Source organism: Triplophysa dalaica, chromosome 10 (genome assembly GCF_015846415.1).
Source record: "Triplophysa dalaica isolate WHDGS20190420 chromosome 10, ASM1584641v1, whole genome shotgun sequence".
Taxonomy (NCBI): Eukaryota; Metazoa; Chordata; class Actinopteri; order Cypriniformes; family Nemacheilidae; genus Triplophysa; species Triplophysa dalaica.
In genome coordinates, this window is record NC_079551.1 from 22,305,922 (window position 1) to 22,326,570 (window position 20,649).

The 20,649-nt window shown below is 35.9% G+C and overlaps 1 protein-coding gene across 1 annotated transcript; it reads left to right on the forward strand.

The window, feature by feature from the left end:
* Positions 1–262: 262 nt before the first annotated feature.
* LOC130429942 (nucleolin-like) lies at positions 263–10,346 on the forward strand. The gene is made up of 14 exons (XM_056758797.1): positions 263–391; positions 3,227–3,313; positions 3,394–3,496; positions 5,285–5,359; positions 5,563–5,646; positions 5,738–5,861; positions 6,000–6,127; positions 6,614–6,740; positions 7,281–7,423; positions 7,545–7,671; positions 8,219–8,361; positions 8,448–8,574; positions 8,725–8,933; positions 9,201–10,346. The coding sequence occupies exons 1-14, from the start codon at positions 374–376 to the stop codon at positions 9,224–9,226; spliced, it is 1,521 nt and encodes a 506-aa protein (XP_056614775.1). The 5' UTR covers positions 263–373; the 3' UTR covers positions 9,227–10,346.
* The last annotated feature ends 10,303 nt before the right edge of the window (positions 10,347–20,649 follow it).

A 20,649-nucleotide genomic window follows, 5' to 3' on the forward strand; every position in this document is an offset into this window, starting at 1 on the left:
CCAAAATATACATTAAATTAAAGCTTCAAACAAACTTTAAATTACAAAAATATGTATGTCAGATGCATTATAAAGCATTAGAAAAACGTAAAGATAATGCTATAACGAAGACAAAACAAAGAATGGGATTTGAACGCCGAGGAGAAGCTGTCTACATGAGTGGTCAATATTGAACTCGCAGCCAATGCTGGATTTTTGGCACGGATTATCCGCCATAGATCAAACGCTTGATTTTGGCGGGGAGTACCCGCCGTAGCCTTTTGGCGGCGCTAAAATCGCAGGTCGAGAGCAAATCTCATTCAGAGCAGCACGTGTGAGTTTAACTTGCGTCACATTTTCATTTATCTGCTTTAGCGAAGAATAGCGTTTAATCATGGTGAATCTAGCAAAGGTAAGATATCTGCTAACATTTCTAACGTAATATCCGACATTTATTTAATATTAAAAGAGATGTTGGTAATGTTGCCTTTCCTTCCGTTTATAAGGTATACGATCATTTTAGCCATTCAGATTAAAGCTTATACCGTAAAAATGGTTTTTAACAAAAGTTTAGAGTTGTTTTATATGAACTGATTTAGATGTGTTCTCTCTTTTTCGGTTATTCAGAGAATCTGGTGTGTTAGCTGCCCCGTTAGCTTCATGCGAAACGCCTCTCTAGATAACGTTATAATGTTAGACTCGTGCAGAAGTGCGAGCCGGGACTTATGTTGTTCAATTTAAACTACTGCATATATTTGGAAATGAACGTTATTATACCACCGCATTCCCTCAATATTTGTGTCCTTGAATGTGCAATGTGAAGACCACGTGGGTTTGTCAATCCAGGAAGTTCTACTCAACACATGGTTTTCAGCCGTCATATTGTTTGTTGTTAATTGATTGTTGACAGTATTAAGTCTGTGAAGTTTTGTTTTTAACATCTATATTTACAATTTCGACACGTCTCAAAACGTTTACAATAGGAGGATCTGCAGGATAGATTTACTCCATACCAGCGTTGACACGATCACATTTTAAGGAAAAATTTAGCTTCAAGCAGCAAAGAAGAGCCCAAACAACACTGCGACACCGCGCTATGGTGGCTCTCAAAAACGGTGTAATAGTTATAATGTTAAATGATCAAATTAACAAATTATTTAATGGATGCCAACTAACTGGGATGATAAAGACCCGCCTAGTCCGAAAACTTACCTTACACTTGATTACTTGACATTTGTTACTAGGGTTGCACCGAAAGGAAAATTCTTGGCCGAAACCGAAAACCGAAAAAGAGGAAACCAAGGCCGAAAACCGAAACACCGAAAGAAATTTGGCCAATTATTAGTACCCTTGCATTTATGGCTCTTACTGTGTACTAACTTTACTAAAATCAAGGCATTGCAATTGCATAAATATTAAAGTTTCAAAGAATAAATCAATTACAAATTATGCAAATATTTATTTAGCACATTGCACAGTATAAAATAAAAACAGGTCTACTGGGCCTGCTGAAAAGTTGTACAATTAAATGTTCTCTCATGAAAACAAAGTCCATTTAGGTCAAGTGCATTTTACATTTTTCACTGTAGGACTACTACAAGAAAGTCTATTCAGAACAAGTGCAACTGCTTAAGATACAACAATATTTTCTCTGTAGGCCTTCAACATAATAGTGTATCCAAACAAAGACTCCCACAGCCCGTATGTTAACTGTGGAACTTTAACAACAACAAATGCACCAAGAATTGCAGATGTCTAAAGTTCATAATAAGTAACGTAAGAATAGAATAACCAACTTATTCTGTCGTCTGAAGCGCTATGATGTTCAGGAACGGAATTTGGAGAAAAACGTGTTTTAAGTTAAGTTATGAAAATAAAAAGCCCAACAGTCCAGTATCACAAGTAAAAAACACTTTACAGTGGTAAGAGACTTACTCTAATAACAATTTAGTAAAAAATACATTTCCTAGTGTTGAAGTCTATAAAATTACTGTAAAAAACCGTTGCAATAAAACGAAAGTAATGAAAATGGTGCAGCGCACATTTAAAGAACGAGAGCTCTGCCATTATCACAACACGAGGAAACATTACGGACATCAACTTATAAGCAGTGAAGCAAGTTTTAAGTTGTTTATCATATGCATAGTGTCTGGACTTTTGATCATCTCTTGTATATTTTGCGATCGCGGTCCGGCTCGCGTGAGCAGTGGAGAGGGCATAACTCCTGGTGCTGTATATGGGGGGCTCTGTCATCTCACGAAAACATTGTATAAAAAACTTTGCATGCCATAGTTTACACAGGACTGGTGGGAATTGTGCATTAATACTTCTTCATTCTTCATGTTATGTGCTTTACCTTGATAGTGAACTGTCTTTACCGCGTCCCAGCGTGACATCCGACGGGTTTTCCCAAATCGCATCACATGTCTAGTCAGTACAAATGACAACGACACGCAGATCGCTTCACGAGCATATCACGCTGAAGGGAAACGAGTGTTTACATTTGCCCTCATTGTAATCTGCCAGAATGACGGCGTCACTGGTAAAAAAAATCTGTCAATGACAAAGAATCTTTGGGATTACGCGACCTCTGGTTCACACACGTAAAGGAATATTGGTCGCACTCTAGAGCCCTGAGGGTGCATGCAGTTTAGGAGACGCTTTAGTGCTGCGATTAAAGGAATAACGTCCGCTAGAGATGCATCAAAGGAGCGGTATCTGTTTGTGTCATCACAACATTTCGGCCGTATTGTTTCGGTGATAAAAGTCTTTCGGCCGAAAACCGAAAATGCACTTTTGGGCCATTTTCGGCCGAAAATATTCGGTGGCCGAATATTCGGTGCATCCCTATTTGTTACCTATTTTCCAAATATTTTCTTCATTTTGATGAAAATCAATTCCTGTTTGGTCTTATATGTGATGTGAAAATCGGTAAAAAGTGGTTTGGATCTTGCCTACATAATGGCGTCAAAACTAGTAGTCAGACGTTTTTCTCATTACACCACTGAAGCTGCAGGTAAACTGGCCTCGTTTTTACTCAAGGTTCCTCTGGGGGGGGAGTCTCCCACATTTTCGTGCTTCTGATGCCCATGATTAAGTCTTAAATTTGATTAACCACAAGTAAAATTACAAAAACTATAGTTACTATAGCAAAACCCTGGTGGATTTTCTGAAAGGTACATTACAGTTTATCAATTAAACATGGGCAAAGACTTGAACTCATCTGAATGATATCTAATTATTATAGGTGGCCACAAAAAAGGCACCCCAGAAAGAAAAGACCCCACCACCTCCAAGAGTAAAGGAAGGATCCATGGAGGAGGACATCAACAAGGTAATCGTGAAGAATTAACCAGATATGCATTTTATTTCATACAAATAATTTCTGACAATTGAACCACATTTATTATGCAGGCACCACTGGCCAAAGCTATAGCAAAGAACAGCGAAGCAGTAAACAATAAAACCTCTGAAGGCAAACAGCCGAGTGTGGCAGATGATTCTGTAGAATCATATGGTAAGTTTTAATGATCTAAACTGTTTGCCTTTTTCTCAATCTAAAATTTAGGAGGTGTACAGTGTGATTTGGGAATTCTCTATTTTTCATCGCAGCTAACCTTTGTATGTTAGCTCTGAGGGTCCTGCACCTGCAAAGAAGTTTCATGATTATGATGATGGTTTGTAGGGCTACGACAAACAATTATTTTGATAATCGATTACTCTGATGATTATTAGACCGATTAATCGACTTATCATCTATTGTTTCAATGAATAATTGGTACGTTTTAATGATTATTCAGCTTTTGAAACTTGTTAAAACATTGAGTTATACATAATTTATGTAATGAATAAAATCAATTCAGCCAGGAAATTTGTTTTAATGAACTTGAATCAACTGGTTAATCTGTTTAAGTTTGCTGATTCTATCCAACGCGAATCACACAAATACGCTCTACAAACTTTTAAATACAAATAAAAATGAGTAAATCGGGTACATTACAGACCAATTTTTTTTTTTTTAAATGTAAACAAATCTCTCAACAGAAGCATTAAGCAGCATTTCTATGCAACAGTTCAGTTTAAAACTTTCCGCGGCAGCCTTTTTTTTTTAAAGTTGCCAGCCTACGCTAGCGTTTTTTAACATTTTAACCAGATTTTAATGGCTCACAGTACATTTTATGTAAAGATGATATGGACTAAAAATATGTCCAATGATAGAACAGAGTCTCTGCTTTTAAACAAAGGAAACCGTATTCTTCAATCTTCATTTGTTCTTTTTTTATCACTCCGTAGATGTGGGTAGGTTTCTTCAAAAATGCATCACTTTGATTAAACAACTGAGATAATTAACGTTCTTTGTCAAATATTCCGCCTAGATTACATTCAGAACAATCACTTAAAACCAATTAGAAATATACGTTCTAGGTTCTGGGATTCCTCTACTTTTTCCCAAAGGTGTGTAACAGCGCCACCTGCTGTACAACAGTATAAACACTGATTGCCGTCTTTGGCGGGGAACCATTTTTTTTTTAAATGAAGAGATAAATCATCGATGTCGGTGAAAGAGTTAATGAAAAAGAGCAATTAACAGAAGAAAATATTTAAAAATAAAGGCAAGAAATAAGACTCCTATCACTTCCTCTCATGTAATACCTAATAGTGTTATAATAATCAAAACAGGCTTGAGTCCTAAGCTCGATCAAAGCTTTAAACTTTGCAAAACAAATAATATTACTGTAATTATATGATTATTGTTGTTATCATTGTTATTATTATTGCATTCTCTCATAAAAAGATTTACCGCTAAATTAGTTAGTTAGCTCTAGATGGAGAACAGTCACCTTTCTCCTGCTCCGGGATGTTTCCTTTTTAAATGCTCCAGCATGCAGGTTGTGCTGCCGTGTAAGGCAAGTTCCGCCTTGCATTTTTTGTTCAATTTGGTAAAGCTTTCACACACTTTACTTGTTCGCATTCGTTTGTACTCCGCCATAATTCTCGCTATGTGTCCTTGTACTGCGATAGCACACTTAAGGTGCATAATATGCTAATTAGCGCATGACATCATCCTGTTTCAACAAATACTGTAGGAAACACTGCAGTCTCAATGAAAAGTACACCCAAAAATGAGAGTTCTCTGAACTGAATCAGTCTCATGCCATCCCAGATGTATAACTTTCTTCCATTCTTCAGCTGAACAAACAATTTCTTAGTAAAATATTTTCATTAGTGGGTTAATGGAGCGAAAAAACCCATTTGTTAGAGAAAATGATTCATATTTTGATTACTGTGTGTGTCGCTTTTATAGAAGATTCTGAAAAGGAAGGGGCTTCATCTGAGAATGATGATGACTGTGGCGACGATGGTTTGGAAGATGAAAAAGGTATGATTGTATAAGGGCTTTTGATTTGCTGCTACCTTAAAGGCTTTTTTCTTCCATGAAGAACAGGGATTTTAGTCATATGCATAATTACAAGAAATGCGTTCTTAAGAAAATGTATAAGTGACTTTCGGCTAAGAGGAAACTTCAAAAGATCTTCTCCATTTCTAAACACATTCTCATGGTGTACATTTCGTTTCCATAAGCTCCTGTAACTCCAGCAAAAAGAAAAGCAGACACAAAAAAGGACAAGGAAACGCCACCAGCCAAGAAAGAAAAAAGTGATGAGGGTGAGACTGAAGTGGATTCTGAATCTGTCTTTGCACAAAACATGAATCTATCCTTTTCGAGCAAATATAACTTTTGGGGTTGAATTTTTAGGCTTTATTCTCTTCATGGGCAACGTGAATTCAGGCGAAGATTCTGGTGAGATTGAATCAGCAATTGCACATTTCTTCTCAAATGAAGGCCTTGAAATTAAGGATGTGCGTCTTGCCGCCTCCAGGTAAATCCAGTTTTTAAGTAAGTTTAATTTGTGGGTGTTTTCATCTTATTTGGGTTAGTAATGTGGATTTTAAATGTTTCTTGTTAACCTGGTTCATCGTTTTAAGTCTATGGCTAAAACAAGTCGTGTTTTTTCTAGGAAATTTGGCTATGTTGACTTTGCATCCGAGGAAGACCTACAGAAAGCATTGGAGCTTAATGGCAAGAAGTTAATGGGCCAACCAGTGAAACTTGACAGAGCCAGAATGAAAGAAAACTCCAAGCCAGGCAAGACCGATAACTGATCAAACTTGTCCTACGAACATGAATCTGACCCTCTCCAGAAATTATGAAAGCTTGTTTCATCCTTGAACTCCCATGTGGGTTGAAAGATAGTCAAGTACTGATCTAGAGTTATTTGTACGTTGTGATGAAAGATTGCAGGTGTCATTGTTATTCACTTTTTATTCGGCAGAGTAGGAGATAATATGATCAATATATTTATTGACAGTACACTTTTATCAGTTACAATAGAAAAAGTGTTTGATTAAACACTGGTCTGTTAAAACGCATCAATAATTATCAATATTGTATGATATGAAACATTTTATTGCTGATCTTTTTTTCAGCTCTATCCCCCAGCCCTATCCAAAAGAGATGTTCATACTTTGTCAAAAATTAACCTTGCATAGATTCTTCATGCAATCGACCTTATTTTGGATCATGTCTTCAGCATTAATGTTAACTGTTTTCTTGACTTTTTCTCCCGTTTAGCTTCTGATCTGACAAACAAACTTCTTGTAAACAATCTGCCATTTAGTGCGACGGAAGACACTCTCCGGCATATGTTTACTAAAGCGGTGAGCTTCAGAATGCCACAGAAAAATGGCAAGTCCCTGGGGTAAGTACGGGGGGAGGCGTCTGCCATACTCTATTACAGTATCTCTCCTACTAGATCTATTTATGCTCCGATCATCTTTTTTTAACTTTTTTTTTTTAACTGTTATTTGAGCAAACTTAAGTGTTCGAAAGACTTGTTTTAAATGTTTTATCTGTGGCTCAATGTTATCACTGACCCAAAGCAGACTTTTCCTTCATCTTGTTCTTGTAGTTTACTGGTTACAGGATAATGAAAAGGTTGTAATCATGATTTGCTCTTCCTGGAAGTTTACCAGTAAATAATGTGTTACAAGAGCTTATATATACTCAAGCTTACCTGGGTTCCCATCAAAATGGCTCCAAGATGGAAAAATAGACAATTTATGGTATTTGAATGGTGTACATTTTAGCCCTCAGTGAGTGAATTAACATAAATCTTTGACAGGCATTTTAGAAATTGACACCATGTTGCATGATTCGTTCGAGTTAGACATCTTGTCACATGGTAAGAGAAAAGTCTCCATATACTGCTTACATGTATTGAAGTTGTCTTGTGTTGCAGGTATGGATATGTGGAGTTTGAGAGTGTGAAGGATGCCTCGAACGCAATGAAGACCTGTAAAAATATAGAGATCGACGGCAGAAATGTCAGAGTAGAGTACAGTTACACCGGGCAAGAGCGAGAGGGCAGAGGCAAAGGCGGAGGTAGTGGGGGTTTACATATACAGTAGCACTTGTTCAACCTTTTATTAGACTTGTTTATTGTGTTTTGACAGCATCCTCAGTATTAACACTAGCTGCCTGCTTTCCCTTTCCTCCTTTTTAGTTGGTTGTTCATCAAACAGAGTTTTTATTAACAATATGTCATTTATTGTGACTGAAGACTCTGTCCGGCAAGTGTTTGAGAAGGCTGTGGCCATCAGAATACCACTGGATAAAGGCCAGGCGCAGAAGTGAGTCCAGTCCAAAAATCTTGATTTGATCTTCAGAGCTATTCACAAGATTGTGTAGACATTGAATAGTAAACACCCAATTTGAAAGTGGCGAAAATTGTTAACAATCAAGAATTTTACTTTTTTAGGTTATTTAGTCACATTTGGACGTAATACGTGACAATCAATAAGATACAAAATTGAGATTCGTGGAGCCTTTGTGCAGCTGTTTTGTGAGAAGTCCTCTATTATATTATGATTTTAAGTGATGACATTCTCAACTAGAGGGGGTCTTTAAAATGGCTCAGATTGTGTTTGAATGAAGAATCAAAGTTCTAAATCATATCTAGAGTGGCATGAGGGTCAAATTAGGGCATGGATTTTATAATATGGGTGAGCTGTTGCTTTAAAGAAAAAAACATGGTGACAAGAATTTGCTGTTGTTGTTGATGACTAGAGGGTGCTGCAGATACAAGGAGTTTTTCCGCAAGGGCCAATAAAGAAACAATATATACAGTTAAACCACATTTTGTGTTTAACTACTTGAAGTTTTTGTCTTGTGTTTCAGATATGCACTTTTGGAGTTTAATAGTGTGAAGGAAGCCACACAAACACGGACGACCTGCCACAAGATGAGGATTGAGAGCCAAAGTATCAAACTAGAAAGTGGGAATGAGACCAGGAGCAGCGGAAAAGAGCGAGGAAGCTCTGGTTTGTATGGTCAACATTAGACTAAATATATTCAATGCTACTATTTCTGTCTTAGCCATTGCTAACTGTCTTGTGTCTGCTTGTAGAACCCACAAAAACCCTGGGTGTCAAAGGCCTGTCAGAAAATACCACAGGTCAGACGCTAAAAGATGTGTTTGAAGGTTCTGTTAGTGCCCGAATCATCACAGACCGAGATACAGGATCCTCAAAAGGGTATCTGCATTATGTGCTTTCTGTTTGCTAACTGCTAACCAAGTGTTCACTAATGACCTCCACTTTAATTGGTGCATTTTAAAACGTGATGTTTGGTCACAAGACATCGGAGCAGAGAAGGACCCTACTGACTTCATGCTGTTTCTCCAGATTTGGTTTTGTAGAGTTTAACAGTGAAGAAGACTGCAAGGCTGCCAGAGAAGCAATGGAGGACTGCGAGATACATGGAAAAACAGTGACACTGTACTACGCCAATGCCAAGCAAGTGGCGAGTCGGGGCGAAGGAAAAGGTGGTTCGGTTGGCAGTGCAGGTGGAAGAGGTGGTGGCTCCAGGGGAGCGAGAGGACTAGGAAGAAGAGGTAGATGTTCACTGATATCTGCGGTATCATATAGAGTCATTGCAGCAATATCTGATATAGCCTATTGGTCACATGAAAAATCTAAGGTGAAATGGATCATATTGTAATGTGGGATTAAATTTACAAAACTGTGCAGAATTTGTATGTCACCTCGGTGTGCTATGAATCCAGCAGATAATTTATATGCACACTATATGGTGCAGAAGTGTGGTACTAGTTCTTAATAACCCCGTTTCTAACTTGTAAACTTTATCAAATGTTTTTCAGGTGGACGAAGTGCACCTTGGAACTAATGCATTCTACCTTCGTCTGCTAGTAACCCTTGTTTGAATATTTAGGATTGAAAATGTATCATAAAAAGTGTTAAACTCATGTGCCAAGTTCTTATATATTTGGAACATCTGTGACTGTCATCCATATATCCAACCGCCGGAGGAAGTCATCTCCTGAAAACTATCAATTCACTTCTTTCGAAAAAAAAGAAAAAAAGGTTTACAATCATTTTAAATTAGGCTTTTATAAGCATCTATATTCATGTTTTTTTCCTGCCCTTGGTCATACTAAGCTATATTCAAACTGAATGTACTTAAAGATGAACAATGCATTCACTCCAAAATGCAAAACAATCGATAACCTTAAGGTATGTTAGGTCTAGACAGTTCATCAAAGAAATCTGATGTATTTCTCAGCAAGGAGTAGGCTATGGAGCTGTGCCGATGAGTTTGCTGTTGTTTGGCATTGTTAATAGACTGTTGTAATCATATCATGAATACACAGTCTTGTAGGGCGTTTACACAAGACCGTTTTCAACAAAAGATTGAAAACTTGTGCGTTTTGGCTGTTCATTTACACAACAAACTTTTGAAAACTCGTCTCAAAGTGCAAGTTTTGGAAACAACGGCATTAACGTTTCCGTGTGAACTCTAAAGGTGGCGTTCAGTCTGAAGGCATACATGAGGACTCCCAAACAATAATGCCGGGATAAGAAAAAAAATTCATCTTGTAAACATACTCTTTAAATGTGATCACATGAATGCAGTTGTCTCCCCCTTTGGGATCCATCATTTGATCTGGATACATCCATATTTATGCATTTGACAGACGCTTTTATCTAAAGCGATTTATATTGCATTGTATTAAAAGGAACCCACGACTCTGACTTTGCTAGCGCCATGCTCTAACCACTGAGCCATACGAAAGCAATGTTTCTAGGAATGATACTGCATAATGCGGTAATCTCCTTCACACATTGATCTTAATACATTTTTTTTTAGATATGGCTGTGTAACTGAGCTTTGTTGTCTGTTTTTGATATTCTGTGTTGTGTGTCCTTGCGGAGAGAAACATGGGAAGAAAAGGTGATCTAAAAGTACTGTTTTAATTATTACACAAATAAAAAATAATTTGAAATAATATCAGCTTCTTTATATGACTCAGATGCTCAGACTGCATTTTTGATAGCTCTTATCATATTAAAAAGTTACTAGCAAAAAATGCTTATCTAGCATTTCTGTTGAATAATCTATGCATACATTTTACATAAATTGTTGGACATTACATGCAAAAACCAAACATTCAATTTTAACCGCTAACAAGAGTGTCTACTCCGGATGTAACTAGCTTCTTCTAATATGCGGTTGTCGCCCGCGTCCAGTGCGGACATTTTTTTTATTATAATGTGTTCTTATGCGTTTTTGTCGCATCGTGCCACGTCATACGGAGACCGTGTAATGCTGTGTTCACACCAAAGGCGAAAAATTGCGTTACTCGCTGTTTTTTACACGAGTAAAATGTTCTTTATTTTTGCTTGAGTGACGCTAGCTGACAAATATTTTCAACTTGCACGGAATATGCGATTGACATTAATTTTTAATGTCAAAACACTAAACAATTTTTATTTCAATCTAAACTGAGTTAGTTGTGTTGCACATCATATAATTTTTTTTAAAAACTAGGTTTTTACTTCAGAGAAAACTAGTTCATTTCAAGCGTTTTCGTGCTATTTTTCCATTTGGAATTAAAATCCTAATATGACCAACGTCAAAGAAGGTTATGTGGCGATTTACTATCCCAATCAGCAAATCCCTCTGATGCAGATCTGGCCCAAATAAACAGCTGACCTGTTGCCCACTTAACAAAGTGTTCTCTGGTCCACATCTTCTTAACCACAACTCAACCAGATCTGTGCCATAATTCCACCAAACCGAGACATATAATAAAGAATGATGTGGCCCATATGTGGACGTTATATGTCATGTTTTTGATTAACCCCTGCCCAACGGAAAATGCCAAAAAAGGGACGAGGCCTTCCTTAGAGAAGAGGAAGAGCCCCTGGAGTAGTGTTTGGTTATCAGAGATTGTAAACATTTGACTGAGCTGCGCTCTTCATCACTTTCACTTTCATTACAGTACTACAGCTGGTAATAAGAGTTCAGCTACAGGCTTCTAACCAACGGTCAAATAAAAGCTTCCGTGACTTTAACATCGGCTGTGAAAGCTGTTCTGTGTAATACACTGATATTGTGTGTGTGTCTGCGCATACCTCTTAAATCTAAAATGTAATCCTTTATTGAGTATATATTGCACATAGATGTTCCCACAAAGGCTATTTCACATCCACAGAATGAGTTAAAGCAGATTTCTAGTTCCCAGCAAGCTTTGCTTCCTACTGTTAAAGGAGAGGGTTAATGAGGGGTTAATTAGTTTTTTTTCCTCAATATTAATAAAGGGGGATATCCGTTACTGGTTTATGTTATATTATTTTGGAATTTAGAAAGGTTCCTGTTATGCGTAGTAAATTTGTGGGGTTACCTTGGTGCTGAAGAGTAGAGTCTGTGGTTAGGATACCGGTTGGCCAATTACTGTCAAAATTATATGTTAATATTATATTTAATTCCCCATGCCCCGCAGCAATGGATGCTCACTACTCTGGTCTGGGTGTGTTACTCACTGCTGTGTGTGAACTTGGATTGGTTAAATGCAAATCACAAATTCCGAGTATTTGAACACCTATTGTTGAGTTGTCGGAGGCTTGGTGGTTGTGATGTTGGTTTAGTGTTTAGTGATTTTGTGTTAGCTTTTTACTTCTTCTGACGATTGTATTTTTGCTTCAAAAGTAACAAATGTGGTGTCAACTTGTGAAGATAATCTTGATTGACAAAACGTGTAAGTGTCATAAGTGCCTTATTTTTAGCGATTTTCCAAAAGTCTGTGGGGGAAAATGCATAGGCTTTCGATCGAGGTTAACATACAAAAACACGTAATCTCTTTGGCTCCTTATAGACTGTTTAACATAAGAGATATTACCTATATGTCCATATATGGGTGTATAAACTGCATGAGTAAATATACGTTCATTATATCTTTTTCAAATGTAGTACCACATCTTACATGTACATCGATATAATACAAAGTGTACTTCTGAATATAAAATTACATATTAAAAATATAAGGCAAATATATTGTCACTTATCAATATAAGAAAAGCGATAATTCCTTATACTCAATATATTTATGCAAAATATCATTCTGTATAATTTCTTAAATACCTTTATGTCATTTAGAATATTAATCATTCGTATATTAATAGGAAAATATAGTTTCTTTGCGTAAGGGTTAGAACTACACATGAACACTTATTTAACACCAAGAAATGTGGACAAGATACTGTGGAAACATGAGAGAGTAATGAATCATCTAACAAAACAATAAACGCAACCTAAATAAACCACATGAACAGAAAGAGACGGTCAAACATGTGACAGTTACACAAGTAACAGTTTGATAGATTAATAGATGAATAACCACAAAATAAGACATGACCGAAACACATGCATTTGGTACATGAAAATATAACATCTTAATGTACAGAAACATGAAAATAGCATTTAAGTTTACATGTAGTTTGATGCAGGAGAAGAAGTCTGGGTCAGTCAGCTTACAGCCAGTGGAGGTCTAAGGCCTCTCCCCTATACGCCTGGACTGGATGATGGATAAATCGACCAAGCACCTCCTTTCCAGGGTGATAGTCACAGTGCCTGGACTCAATACACTTTGGCCTGTCCTTACTGTTCGTGTAAAAGAACAGATATCCAGTTTCACCCTCGCCAGTGCTGTGTCTTTGTCTTTGCCAGTCACGTGTCTTTGGTGCTATAAGTAATATAGGGACAGGGATGTGTGCTCTACCCACTTCTCTTTTCCCTCCCAGAACTCTCTGTAAGTCTCTTTGAAAGTGTCTGGTAAATTATTAAATGTACACCAACGACTGCACCTCTACTGACCCCTCTGTCATGCTCCTGAAGTTTGCAGATGACACTACAGTTATTGGCCTCATCCAGGACAGTGACGAATCTGTTAACAGACATGAGTTTGAGCAGATGGCTGTCTGGTGCAGTCATAACAACCTGAAGCTAAACACCTTAAAAACAGTGGAGATGATAGTGGACTTTAGGAGAAACCTGTGTGTTCTGCGATCTACCTGGACCTTTTAATGTTGTTAACTATTTCACAGTTTTCCGGCAAGCTTTGAATGGCCATTGGGCAGATTTTTTTAACGCAAATCTGGCAAATCTGGAGTCTTACCCGCTAAACTCATGTAAACGTAGGTGCTGCTACACTGTTGATAGCGCTCTAAAAAGGCAAATAGAACTATAAAGTACGAAAAAGGCACATGTTAAAGTGTGGTCTAATCATATGTGGGTTACGTTCAGTCAAAGATTGTAGATACATTGTCATGAAATCGAAAATGATAGGCATAACTGCTAATAAGCAATACATACACATTGAGCCACGCGTGTGTGTTAACTTCTGATGCTATATAATTTAAAGCAATTTGGGAAATGAATGATGTTTTTACTGAAGTAACTATAGTTGAAGTATTCCTGTTGAAATAAAACAATAGAACCCTGCCCAAAATACAACAGAAAATGTAATGGTTATACTATGGATAATTGTTGTCCACTTGTATGTGAAGGATTATATTGGTGGGATGGTAAATCCTATTGGAATAAAACCCAAAACACACTACAAAGAGGCAGTTCATTTAAAAATATCTTTCTAATTAAAAAATCCAGTGTTTTTTTCAGTAGGGATGGTATTTGCTGTAAAACCACAATATCCAAAAATTTACCATTGTCCTTATGGAACCATTCTCCAATTAATAATCTTTATTAAAACCACAGCAACTAAAAATACCATAGTTTCATTATACTAGATATAGTTTATGTTTGTAGTTAAATTATGGTTATACAAATGGTAATAAATCTAACAAACACATGGCTTCTACACTTTACTATTTTCAAGACCCATACAACTTTCTGGTAAATTGCCGCTAAAACTGGTAAAGGGAATATACAAAATAAAATAAAAACACTGCTCATGAATACATAGGCCTATGGGACTTATGAGCATAGTTAGGCTTAATGATCATACAGGATTATATCTAAACTAAATATATATGTTCTAAACATATAAAGCTCTTAAAGGAGTTGCTCACTTCAAAATTTGCCCCAATTGACTTTCCATAGTAGGAATAAAAAATGTTTGTATTAAAAAATGTTTGAAGTGATCTACTCCATTAATACAAATGATACTGTGAGCTACAGTGTATTAAATTGGTTGCTTCAGAGGCATAAGGTATACAACAATAAAACAATGCACAACTGATATAAAGGAAATTTACGTTTAATACTTGAGTACTTTTAGAAGCCAGACCTCTGTGCTTTTACTCAAGTAAGAATCTGTCTTTACAACTTTTACTTGTACTGGAGTAATGTTTGACCAGTAGTATCTGTACTTTCACTCAAGTAAGGAAGTTGTGTACTTCGTCCACCTCTGCACCCCGCACACTTTCTCTTTGAACTGCTGCCATCTGGTCATTGCTACAGAGCACCAAAACAGCCAGACATACGAAAAGTTTCTTCCCTCGGGCCATCAACCTCATGAAAAGTTAATTGTTCTACTCTGCAACAAAAACACGTGCAATACACAACTCTAGACTCATATTTATTAAACATATGTTTTTGATGTAATATTCAGCTATCCACATTCCCCTGCATAACTTCTATATCACAGTATAATTTGTATTGTCCTTTTGTCTAATATTGTCCTTTTTGTCAATGTGTATTGTCTCTCACATATTTATTTCTCACATTTTGTTACCAGTGCCTTGTCACTTTTTTATTAACCTATCTGTGCACTGAAAGCTTCTGTCACTAAGACAAATTCCTTGTGTGTCTAAGCACACTTGGCAATAAATCTCTTTCTGATTCTGATTCTTTCTTCTGTGTTCACATATCTTGATAAGTAAAATTTTCACTGTTTTATTTGTGTCCCCTTAAAAAATTGCTCTTGAGAAATTATATGTTGATTGTCCCCACCATTGTAAAATGAATTGTATGCCCATGGACAATGTGTTGCCTCACCACGCAGTTCCTTTGACTTGATATTTATTTATCCTAAATCAACACATTACAAAGTATGATCATAACATTTTCTCTGCTGTTTTTTTATTTAACATGCATTCAATTAATTGTTTATTTGATATAATTAGTTTCAAGTATATATTTTCTTGAAAACTACACAAAACTGTGGGTGCTGGAAAACATAGAAACTTATATGAAAGACTTTATTCTCTATACCTTTCTCCTGATCAGTTGGTGCTCAAAGTGTTGATGGGTTGATATTTTCTTAAGGGTTAATATTCAAAGATTATTTCTATTCTTTTTTTATTGAAAGTTGCCACTTTAGGCGTTTCTGTATTTATTTCAATGTATTGTTTTTCTACTTTGTATTCGACAACTAATATAAAAAGCTGTAAAACATATCTAAGACCGCATTATGACACATTATTAAATTAACGGGAAATGTTTTTGTTTGTTATTTGCCTATATTTATTTTGTTAAATTGCTATTCTTATAATATACCATTAAATGTAGACCATTGTGGGCATTTTTGAACATTTAATCAAATGCCAGCTTTCTTTTTTATGTTTTCGACTAACCTTTGTGCTCTATATATATAACAGCATTGCTATTTATTTGTCTTTTTGGAAATGCAAATGAAAGCGCGGTGTTCAGGGTGGTGGAAAGTAATTTGCCCCCCGCCCATATCCGCCCCTTTTGTAAGTCCAACCAAAGGCGCGTGTGTACATAAGAGTAGAAGCAGCACCTGCGCAGATATCAAGTCATAGAGGGGTCAGAAAAACTGCGCATAATCAAAACCGCCTTTAATTCAGGTTGGTGCATGTATGTTAATTTGATGGTATACCGTGCTTGAATATTTTGTTGTCCGATTGACATAAAAACTCTGTCTTTTGCGCTGTAAATAGAGTTCTAATATTAGATAGTGTTATTATGAATGGGGGAAAGTGCAATTCGAGTTTAAGAAACTAAATTATGTATTAAAATCATCTGGCATAGTTATTTTAACAAACTTTGGACACGCACGTGTTTCTGTGGTAAAACCACGTAGACAAAACTAAGACTTTCTAAGCAGATGCGTTTATTTTATCTCTTACAAGTTTATAGTTCTCGAGCACCCATCACCTATATTTCACTGACACTGTTATTATGAATATGTTCGAGGCCATTCGTTTAGCTTAATTTTATTAACAAAACATTATCGATATGGTTTCAATATTTGTGGGTGTGTCAATTTTGGGGCATGGACATATTGTTTTGGCACATTGCTGTTTTTCATTTCGTGAATGATGCCGCCACTTACACTCATGCCATAGAAAAGGTTCACCAATCGGCCACCAGTTATCATATCTGTGGTGATTTCACAACGATAAGGAATACTTTTGTTGGGAAGAAAACTTGGTGTCTATGTAACTAAATTTGCGATTGCAATTAGTCCGTTAAATGTTTTTTTTTACAGATCATTTTCCATCATCATATAAACATTTCAATCATTTATATTGCTGTCCTATAGTTCTTTAAACTATGATACAGTGTTATCTGCTTTGCCAGAATGAAAAGACATTTAAAAACACTGTTTCACAATTATTATTTTTTTTGTGCATTTGTTTTTACTTTATTTATCTTGACAGGTTTGTTTCTCCAAACCACACAGACATCAATTCACATCTTCAGTTAAACCATCACACCTAAATACAGGAATAATTATGTTAAAAATAGAATACAAATGAAAACACTGCAGAACTTAAAGGTTGGTGTCCATTCTTGATTCATCATTAATGCCTGATGAGAAATATAGTAAAATAAAGTAAATAAGTAATATGGCTTGATTCTCTAGTAATTTCTATGATTTTAGAGTTTAGTTAAGATTTTATGATCTTATAAATGATAGAGAATAGAAAGTTACAATAGAAAGTCAACCATCACCATAGGTAGATACTTATTTTGTTTTATTTTATGGAACTGGAAAAGACATCGGTATCAGAAATGACTAGAACAGAAGCCAGCAAATCTTTTTCTATTCCTCACTGTGAAAAGACGTTTAGAAGTAAAGGGCAGCTTATAACACAGAAGAATCCACACTGAAAAAAAGCCTTTCACTTGCCCTCAGTGTGCAAAAAGCTTCACAAGTAAAGAAAAACTCAAGGATCACATGAGAATTCACACTTCATCTTGAGAGACACAAGAGAGCTCATAGGGGAGCGCCAATATGCCTGTCTTCATTGTGAAAAGCGTCATCCACAAAACAGAAGTCTTGTAGCCCACATGAGACTTCACACTGAGGAACACCCGTAACCATGTCTTTAGTGTAAAATGTATTTCAAACAGGCAACATTGTCTCAGTCAGTGTTTAGGATTGTCAACTGCATTTGCTTACAGGTGTCTGGAGATGCTCTGTTCACAATATTGTCTGTATTACAGTCATATGACTCATGTAACATACTTTTCCTTACAGATTTTGCATTTAACTGGTATTTTTTGTATTTGCTTTTAGTTTGGCATCAAAGTTGTATTTTATTTATGACAATAAAATATATATTCTGAATAATAATGAATGTTTTTTCCAGATGTCTATTTGGAAATATTCAATTAGTCTAAAACGAATGTTCTCAAACTTTTTCATTCAGGACTCACATAGACTGGTACAATATATCTCAAGACTTTTTGTGGGTCACAATAAAATAAAAAATGACAAAGTCCTGTAGTATCCATTATAGGGGATTTATCCATGCACATCATTTTTTTTTTTATAATTTTGCACGTGTTATCTTTGATCAAAAAGATTAAGGTCATCTTCCCCTCTCAACCACATATATTCTCATGATGTAAGACTCAGAAAAGGGGAAGGTCACTCTTAAAATGTATTTCGCTACATATTACAAAATACATACTTTAAAAAGTAATATGTAACGTATTTCATTAGATTTCACAAGTTTTATAACTTAAACTATATACTTTGACATACTACATAAAACAAAGGGATCACCAAACAGAGGACTTGGCTTTCCTCTGCATATTATTATAAACACCAGCAGTATTACTGTTTTCCCTCATTTGACATCATAGTCCACAATTGTGAGTGAATTTGTCACGATTCTAAGAAAAGAAGTCAAAATTGTGAGTCAAAAACTCACAATTGTGACATAAGTCATAGTTACCTAAAAAATGACTTAAACAAGGCACTCACAAACGACTATCACAAAACATGAAACAGTCGATGGTCATTCAGTTAATAGACGACAAAGATTCAAGGGTTTGTAAATATTTTAAAGTGGCAATCAGTATAAACTCAGGCAGTTTGTCTGGTGGAGTACAGGTACATTGTATTTAAACTTCTATTGTTTGAAATAGCCTATTCAGGATGGTACAAAATAAAATCAACATGCAATTTCTATCTTATATCTATCTTAATTTCTATCTGTTCTATCCATCTTATTTTGTTAAAATGATTCAAATTTTGCATATCTGGTAAGGGGTATAAAACTTATGAACAGACCTGTAGTTTAGGATGCTTTTGCAGATTGTCAGAGAATCACAGATTGCTGTTTACATTAATTGCCTTTTACAGTTAATATTAATGTTTAAATGAAATAAATACCATTAAAAATCCAAGTTAATTTTTAAAATACGTTTTGGATATAACTGTAATTTGATTACCACCAATTCAAAAGTAACCGCAAAGAAATACAGTACTCAAATTTTGTATTTTAAATACGTAACCAAGTTACATGCATTTCGTTACACCGCATCCCTGAAAAGGTGTTGGACTGTAAAGAGCATATGTCTTCAACCCTGCTCCTGGGGACCCACTGTCCAGCAAAATTTAGTTCCAATCCGAATCAAACACACCTAAACCAGCTGAACAAGCTCTTCAGGATCGCCTGAAATCCCATGTTATGTGTGCTGAGGAAGTTTGGAAACAAAATTGGCGGGACGGTGGGTACACAGCAGCAGGGTTGAAAGAGCAGAGATCTCCAATCCTCCTCTTGTATGTCTGTAATTATCAAGTAACCATGAACAGCTTAATAAGATGGTTCAGGTTTGTTCGATTGGGTTTGGAGCTTAAATCTTCAGGACAGCAGCTCTCCAGGAGCATAGTTGGAGGCCAAACAACTTTTTTTTTCTTAAAAAATGCCCTTCAGAAACCCATACTGAAGGAACGGTTCTGAAGGGTCCTTAGAGGAGGCTAGTTACTTGCCCTTTGGTTTGGAACAACCCTTCAATGTGGTGGCTATGATTGTTTTCACTCTGGTGACATTCACAGGGAGATATATTCGGTTGGATTGCAGAAAGACTTAAAACTGGCATTCCAATCTGCCTCCACTTTCTTAGCAATGCCCAATTTACAACAATCGACTCAAATAGGGAAGGGCGAAAATGAGTGTGAATTTTTTTTTTTTTTCTTTGCTATCGCAACTTCTATTTCATGGCAATTTTAAGATAGATTGTACCTGTCTATGCAGTTCCTAAATGAAAAACTTAAAAAAAAATTATATGACTTTAATATTTGAATGCTTAATTCAATATTTGGCCTCCTGATTTACCTGCACTACACACAAAAAATGACACCAATAACATATCACAGTGTTAAACTTTCCGGATCCCATGAATTAAGGGTAAATGTAAGCTTTATGTAAAATGTAATTTCAATTATTAAAGCCTGAATTATTATTCAGTAAACAATTCAAACATATCCTCAAACAATTACAATATAGATCATTTGTCACTTCTATCAGACACAAGTCTTAAGCATAGTCCCAGACTAAAATGAATGTTTAACCGGTCTTAACTGATATAACTTGCCCTGAAATATCTTAAAATATGAGTTAATTTGTTCTGTATCAAGATGCAGACCAGTAATGTATTCTTGTAAGGCATTTTTTATAAAAGCGACATAAATATCTTTATTCAACTGCATAGTCCTAGTTTAATGTAAACCGTGTCTGTGAATCCGGGCCTAAGAGATTATTAGCGATTATGCCAGAAACTCATTATTGAAAATTTTATGTTTATGTCATGTGTCATATTTTGTGTTTTTAGTCTTTTATGTCTCTTCAAGATTCTATCAATTCTGCTAAAGCTTTTATTTTTTTAGCTTGTGATGTACATAACTTAAGTTATCTGTAAATAACCCATATGTATTCTCAAATTCTCACATTCTCAAATAAGTTTTCAGTTAAAACAAAAATTGTTCACAAAATTGATGCATCAGTTGCAGATGGAACCCCAAACCTGTTAAAACCATCATCATTAGACTGTTTCTGTGATTACTCTCGATTCCAAAACAATATTGAGTC